This window comes from Lates calcarifer, linkage group LG8, assembly GCF_001640805.2.
Source record: "Lates calcarifer isolate ASB-BC8 linkage group LG8, TLL_Latcal_v3, whole genome shotgun sequence".
In the NCBI taxonomy this organism is placed as follows: Eukaryota; Metazoa; Chordata; class Actinopteri; family Centropomidae; genus Lates; species Lates calcarifer.
The window spans coordinates 10755529-10763762 of NC_066840.1; the positions used below are offsets into that span (position 1 = coordinate 10755529).

The 8234-nt window shown below is 43.0% G+C and overlaps 1 protein-coding gene across 1 annotated transcript; it reads left to right on the forward strand.

Moving 5' to 3' along the window:
- Positions 1-3097: 3097 nt before the first annotated feature.
- adra2db (adrenergic, alpha-2D-, receptor b) lies at positions 3098-5028 on the forward strand. Its single transcript, XM_018699644.2, has one exon. The coding sequence runs from the start codon at positions 3540-3542 to the stop codon at positions 4812-4814; it is 1275 nt and encodes a 424-aa protein (XP_018555160.1). The 5' UTR covers positions 3098-3539; the 3' UTR covers positions 4815-5028.
- The last annotated feature ends 3206 nt before the right edge of the window (positions 5029-8234 follow it).

Here is an 8234-nt window from a genome sequence, read left to right on the forward strand (position 1 = left end):
CAAGCCGTTCGAATGACTCAGCAAATGTCTGCGATGTTCCCAACGCTTCTGTGGCTTCAGACTGCCGCTAATATCTAAAAAAGTGATAGTAAATGAATGTGGCATCCGCGTCACAGAGGGGTCATGTGTGTCACAAAGATGCCAAACATACAACATGCTAAACAGCTTATTAGTTTTGTCTGTTGCTGCTGCTGCTGCTACTGATGGCTTAAATTTTTTATCTGATCCTGAAATTCCTGAAATCGTTGGAATAATTGATTGGTGGGAGACTTGATTTGTGTCATTTCTTCAGTTTGTGGGACAACCTTTAGCCTCGCAGAGCAGGCTCGTATGCATGTTGATGCCGATTGATTTGCTGTGATGACGGCATCATAACAGGAAGCTGGATCCAAAGTGACAGGATGTTGGGTATTGTTGTATTACTCAGAATAGAAAGTACAGAGGGCTGGGAGGAACATGGGTGCCATTACTTTTCATATTTAGTGTTCCTGAGATCACTAAATCATTGATAACATCAGAATGGTTTCAACAGCCTATTATGTCAAGATATACAGTGGATAATTAAGAACAAATGTGTGCATAATTACACTTGGTATGGGTGTATGCATGTATTTTTCCCCATATTCTTGTATTTCCCTCGTCTATGAGACATACAGTACATGTGAAGCACATACAGTATGCATAGTCCTGTGATATGTAAGAAATGGAGGAAAGTGTGTGTGTCCATTACCTTATAACATGAAGCATATTGAAACATTTAAAGAGATATTTAACATTACATAACTGTAAATTCACTTCTTTGGGTTAGACAAGTCCTGTTGAGAGAGTTTTGTTCTTTCTCTGTGGAACAATTGTCTACAGTGTTGACTAGAAAGTAAAATTAGTGCAACGAGACAGAACATTTTGTCAACACTTGCAAGCAGAAAAAAATCTGAATTGTTGCATAATTCCTGTTGTTGCCATGGTTGTACAGGTGCAGCGAGCATTGTAAAATTTTCAGTTTCATTGTGCACGACTTTAGAAGTATGTATCACTTATGTATATCACTATAAAGGTAGTGTATATCTCTACTTAATTTCCCTGAGCGAGTCATCTCAAGCGATCAATAAAGTCTAGTCTAAGTCTAAGTCTATAAAAATCAGTGATTTAATCATAACTTAAACAGCTGGACTTTTGGCTTTGTCTGGTCTGTCCTTTGCTTTGGAACAAATCCATAAACGTCTTAATGTCCCTTTAATGTTCAGAAAAGCTCTTAGATTAAAAGCAATAAAACAGAAAAAATGTGTGTAATTGTATCTTCAATCAGAGGATTGCATAACAAATTGCTCATTTGTTATAATGATAATTGTACTTAATTTCTTGGATCTGCCTCAGGTTACAGAGTCAGACGCAACAATCCTCTCTGTTTTTCTGCTTGTAAAGAGCATGTTTGTGTTGGAGGACACTGGTTACCGAGGTCAGTGTTTTGTTTTGTTTTTTTTTTCTTTCTGTTTTTATGCAGCAGGTAGACCCTCAAGGGAATGTCTACACACCACTGATATATGGTGACAGTCACCCTTTAGATGATTTTCACTACCTTTTTTTGTTTGTTTTGTTTTTTTATGTTCATCCTTGGGAGTCAGATAAGAGCAAGAGAGAGAGCGAGAGAAGAGAGAGGGAAATAAGATAGGCAGTCCGAATCCTCCTCCACTTCCTCCTCCAAATCTACAGTAACTCCCTCTGTGTTTCATCTCACTGCAGCCACTAAAGGATGTTCTTACTGAGCCTCCAGACAACTCACTTTCAAGGATACACACACATACACCAACATTAATGTTGGCATCCATCAAACAGCTTTAGCTGGACTGCAAATCTCATACTGACAGGCTTCCAGCAGATGCTATTTACTTTATAAATAGATTTTTTTTTCAATCCAAAATTAGTTAAGTGCTTCTGTCGGATGGAGCAACAGTCTGTTCATCAGCTCAGCACGTATTTTTCACAATGACCCCTGACTGGACATGTGTGCATCTTTTTGTATCATTCCTAGGTCTGTATCATTGGTAAATATCCCCTGGCTATAGGATTAGCTGCCCAACACAGCTACATACATGTTATATAACTCAACCTCCAAAGCAAACAGAGACAAGCCTCTCAGCAACAGGTATTATGGTCACCTCTGTCTGTACCACAGTAGAACAATTGCAGATTACAGTCTATGAATAATGGAGGAGAGTGAGAGTGCATACAAACAAGTATAAGTCTCCATCAGAAAGATGGACCATGAAATATGTATACCTCTAAACTTCAGAGATAAAATTCAAGTGCAGACCAGTCAATCACTGTTGCATTAAAGCCTTTTTACTTTGAAAATGGTGGCTTCCTGATTAGTGGCCCTGCAGTGCTGATAAAGTTCAGAGAAACCTCCAGCTGTGCTGTGTTACCTCCTCATCCATCAGTGACTCTTGATGGCCATGTCACTCTAAACGTCCCTACCACACTGCTGCCAGTGGCATGAGAATCAATTCAAAAATGATTACAATAGAGAGATACTGTGGGACATTTTGATCTGCAACACGCTCCCTGCGAGCTGTCTGCTACATGTAATGTTGAGAAAAGCTAAATATGAAATGAAAGAAAACAACAAGACGTGAGTGTACGAAATCAAACACAACCAGCCCAAGGGCTCGCCTTGAGAGAAAAGCTTCCATTTTCAAAGAAATCTCAAATCCAACTGTATAAACAATGCTCTCTTCCCTCCCCCCTTTTTACTCACTGACTCTCTCTCTCTCTCTCTCTCTAAATTAAATTCAAGTCAGTATGCTTTACTGGCATAAATGTCAGGTGAACAATATTGAGAATAATTAAATCAAATCAATAATGGGATGAGAAAAAAATACAATTCATTAAGTAAAATGAAATAAATAAATGGATAAAAGAACAAAAAACGGCAATAATAATCATAATAATCATAAATAACAGTAAGCACGTGTGTGTGTGCGTGTGTGTTCCATGTGTATAACAGACTTTCTCAAGCATTATTTGTCACATATGTGCCTCCCTCTCTCGTTCCCTCTCTCTCTCCTTTAAGTTTAGAGATGGGTTGGTCCTCCGAGTGATGTCACCTCACTCCTATATGGGCATTCATTCCAGCAGCAGTGTGCCTCTCTAAAGCGATGCTCTTCACCAAAACGCAGAAGCATCGTTACGCACGGCGATGTGACATCGGAGGACTGACTTTATAACGTATGGACGCTTGGATTGTGAACTCTGCTCTTCTCACATATGTGTGATACATTCGGAACTCGCCGTGTACGCGTCGGGACAATCTGCAGGGACCTGTGATGAGGGGTTTGCCGTGTGCGGAGGTACATTTGTGCGGGTACTGTGCTTTCAGTGGACCATACGCTATACATGTTTGTACTGACCAGGAGCATTACGCACGACGCATCTCCGCGCGTTAGTGGAAGGCGGCTCAGCGCACCCAGTCGTAGCTGTTTTTGGAGGGGAGAAGGGTGCAAAACAACAAACATGATACGAACGGACAAATTGGAGGCAGCATGGATTTAACCCGGGTAAATCTGTTGGCGGAGAACGTCTCCAACGATGAGAACGCCACGGACGCACCGCTTGCCTTGCCGCACACGGAGGCAGCCACTGCGCTCATCATCCTGGTGGTTACCGTGATCATTTCGGTGACCATCGTCGGCAACGTGTTGGTGATAGTGGCGGTGCTGACCAGCCGGGCTCTCCGTGCGCCTCAGAACCTTTTCTTGGTCTCTCTGGCATCAGCGGACATCCTTGTGGCCACGCTGGTCATCCCCTTCTCTCTTGCCAACGAGGTTATGGGCTACTGGTACTTTGGAAGCACTTGGTGCGCCTTCTATTTGGCTCTGGACGTTTTGTTCTGCACCTCATCCATCGTGCACCTGTGCGCCATCAGCCTGGACCGCTACTGGTCCGTCACAAAGGCGGTCAGCTACAACCTGAAGCGGACGCCTAAGCGCATCAAGTCCATGATTGCTGTAGTGTGGATAATATCCGCTATCATCTCCTTCCCTCCTCTTCTCATGACCAAACATGACGAACGGGAGTGCCTCCTGAACGATGAGACCTGGTACATCCTCTCATCCTGCCTGGTGTCCTTCTTCGCTCCGGGTCTCATCATGATTCTGGTTTACTGTAAGATCTATAAAGTGGCCAAGCAGCGCTCCTCCACCGTGTTCGTGGCCAAGAACGGCCTAGAGAGGCAGCCTTCTCAGTCGGAGACCTGTTTCGTCAGGAAGGACCGCTTTGAGATGGAGAGCCCCAGCAGCCAAAGCTCGGGCAGCCACCAGCAAAGGCAGGGGGAGCTGGATGACATCGACCTGGAGGAGAGCTGCTGCCCGTCGGATACTAAACCCCGCAATCACCGCTTCACTAAGCGGAGGAAGGTGGAGGGGTCGGACTGCTGCCCTCCGCAGAACTGCCGCCTCTCGTGGGCTTCGGCCCGGGCGTTACAGCTCTACCCGGAGCAGCAGAAGAACCCGGCCGGGCGGCAACATCTGGCCGCGGCCAACAAGACCAAAGTGGCCCAGATGCGGGAGAAGCGTTTCACCTTCGTGCTGGCGGTAGTGATGGGAGTGTTTGTGCTTTGCTGGTTCCCATTCTTCTTCACTTACAGCCTGCGTGCCATCTGCAGAGACAGCTGCTACATCCCCAGCGCACTTTTCAACCTTTTCTTTTGGATTGGCTACTGCAACAGTTCCGTGAACCCCATAATATACACTATTTTCAACAGGGATTTCAGAAAAGCCTTCAAGAAAATCGTCTGCAGAACTCCTAAACGCACTTAAACAATGAAAGGGTCACATTTATGTTGCCTCTCTCAATCAAGAGAGCTGGGAAGAAATTATATTATTAGAACTCATTCTTCTTGGCTGACTACTTCCCCTCCCCAAATAATTTTAATGTAACTGTTATATTGAGAAAAAAAAAAGATCCAGTCTTGTGTACACATTTAAATGTCTATGAATAAAATGTAAAGTGGAGCACAGCAAAAGACAACTACTTTCAGTCCCAGAGTGTTGTTGCAAATCAGATGTACACATGAAACATGGTCAGTGACTTAACCATCAGATATATTTATCCCACTTGAGATATGCAAAGTTTTAATATATAGGTCACTGTATAACAAGTCCTGCAAACCTGCACTTTTGAACAAGAAATCCTTGTACTGGATGAATCTTTTATGCTGCAGCAAGCAGGAGGAACGAGCCACTTGAAAGTGAAAATGAAGTCATGGGTGTAACTGGATTTCAGTGCTGGCGGCTGGCTCACAGTGGGTGTTTTGTGTTGAGATAAATAGAAGATCAATCTCCGCCATCTATAAAATATAAGCGTGGGGATAAGCAAGTGAGCAAGTACTGCCTGTGAGTGTGTCATGGGAAATATGTTCACTTGAATCTTGTAGATTAAACAGGGGTTCATCACAAGTGAAGAATGCTGCATGGTTGAAATGTTTGACATTATTACAGGTGATTCACATATATCCTGACTTGCTGCAGTTTAAAGCTCCAGCAAGGTTTCAAGCCATTTCTTATCAGTGAACCCCCAAACTTACGTAAGAGTCTTATCTCACACCCCCACCGCACCATCACACCACCTCACGCCAGGACAATTGCCAAGCCGAGGCTTGGGTGTGCAAACTCTGTTGGATAAATCTGCATATTTCATCATTTCAACCTAACCACAATAGCTCAGTATTTTATCAGGAAAAATTTAAACCTTTGTGAGATCTCAACTCTGCTACAACCTGATTTCCTTGTCACGAGACAGGAGTTTAAATCTGGGTTATGTTGTCCTGTATATGTCTTTTTTTTCATTGCGGTGCCAAATTTGTTTCCTATTCTCTGACAAATTAAAAGTTTCTGGTGAGATGTTAAAAGAAACTAAAATGCATTTAACTGACTGTGATAGTTAGAGTGGGAAAAAACCCAAACAGTCCTGCTCCCTCTATCTTAAAAATAGCACCTCTGGACACAGTTATTGCAGGTAGAGCTGGACTTCCATCCAGCATCAAATCTCCTTGGTTCAATAAGAGAGCTTAATATCTGCAAGCCGTGCCTCAGGCTGTAATCCTCTGCTTTATAAAGCTGCATTATCATAGGAAAAGTCCTACGAATTATGACCTCATCTATCCTCTAACTTCCTACTTGATAAAAATATCGCAGAGATTATTCACAGTGTGAACAGGCCATTAAGCTATACAAGAAAAATATACAAATTCATGCAAGTTACATACAGGAAATGTGGTTAAATTCAAGGCTATATTTGAGCTGCTGAGCACTGTTTTCCACATAGACTCAGATTGTGGTCAGTTCATGATGCATCTGGGATATAAAATGTATGTGAAATGTTGGATATTCTATGGAAGTTGCATGAAAAGGCCTGTGCTTCTCTGGGAAAAAACTTAAAGAGTTAGTGAGGAGAAGGCTGACCAGCTCCATATCAGCCTATTGTCTGCATGGGGATGCTGGGGATAAATACACTATTTATATCCTCTCAGGAATGTCTTCAAAGCACTCCTACAGCTCACTGGTGCCTTGCCAAAGATAATCACCCTGTTTGAGGGGTGTCATGCTTAAAAAGAATTCTTTAAAAAAGTTTAATGAAGTGTTTTTTTTTTTTTTTTGTGAAGCGAGCTCATATTCATGAGGGTGTTGTTGAAATATCATCACTAGGTGGTTGCATATTTCCTTTTCTCTTGACGTTCGCTGCCCGTTTTATTCATGGCCGGAATTAGACAGTCTGAGAGAAGTGGAGTTGGTGTGAGGAAGGAAACTTTGTCTCAAAGGGATTCTCAAACTCTTGAAACAAAATGAAATGTCTGGGCCAAGTCGTGCTCAGAAGAGGAGGTAAAATTAGCTTTGTGGCTACATCTTCGTCTTTAGCAGGCTGCGAGTGATGCTAATTGGGATATGTGCAATTCAACGGGATGTTATTGTGCACATGTCACATGTAACTTAATTTCTCCAGTGAGCACGGCCATCAGTCTCAATGTATGAAGCATTACCTCTGCTGGAAATATTCACATGAACATTTACATGTAATTTTCTCCCTGATAGTGTACTGATTACTATCTGACAACACATGCAACTCCCTTGTTAAATCTCACTTCCCAATTCAATTATCTTTCTAATCAACTGTTCCATTGCAGCAGGAACTGAGCACAATGCTTTTAATTAGCTGTAGTGCTTTTCTGTTACTTTCAGGCACGTCTCCTCACATACTTCACCTATGTTACATCTTTTGTTTTAGACTCCAAATTGAGAGACCTGGAGCAGCATGGCGTGTTATATTATCATCACTTTCACCTCAGAGAAACTTTCACACAAGACTAAACAAAGATCCCTAAACAAAGACCACAATGCTTCACTATCCATTCAATAAATGCTCTGCTAATTGCATTTTTATTCAAGACAAAATTAGGATTGTTTACACTCTGTTGAGTCGCAGGCCTCCCAATCTGCCCTTCCATCTACCGAGCCTTTTATTTATCCCAGACTGTAAACAAAGTTGGAGACTGGTTTAGGAAGAGAAGCGGAGCTCAAACTCAACCTCCCGGATCCTCTTCTAAAGGCCTAATGAGAGAAACAGACCAACTTGACAGAGCCAAAACATTTCCTGGTGTGGGATGCTGAAGGGAAAGCTTTATTTAGGCCGGTTTAAAGGGGAGAAAGAGTGGACGGTCAGAGTGGGCTGCTGGGGCTGTTCAGGGTCAATAGTGTGGGCAAGTCTATTTGCAGTCACAATAGTTGGAGGAGATGTGGTTATAAATGTTTCAAGATGGGTGCAGTGCAGGAGAAAAAAATAGAAGAGCCTCTTAGGATGAGAGAGAAAACGATGAAGAGAGCAGTTGCTTGTTGTCCTCTGCTGCATTACCTTGTTTGTCAGACACAATGCAGCATCTGCAGGTAATTGCCTTTTTCAATTGTCCCTAACAAGATAAGGGGTGAGGGCGAGCAAGGCCAAAACTCGCGTCAATCCCAGGAAGCTACGTATCTGGAGAAGAAGAAGCCAGTTTGTCATTAGTGTAAATCAGCTGGTGTCACATCGAAGCGAGGGTGGGACTGCAACTCGCTGGCTCCAGGCCATTCTAATATATCGCCCCGTTCAACACAAACAACCAGCGTATGACTTGGGGTGTCAGATGGAATCAGACGACTGTGGTGGTAACTTAAAGCCGACAGTCAGATTACTGGCCTCTGTGTTCC

Excerpts from the sequence above, each read along its gene's own strand:
- adra2db (XM_018699644.2), top strand. The coding sequence starts at position 3,540 with ATGGATTTAACCCGGGTAAATCTGTTGGCGGAGAACGTCTCCAACGAT.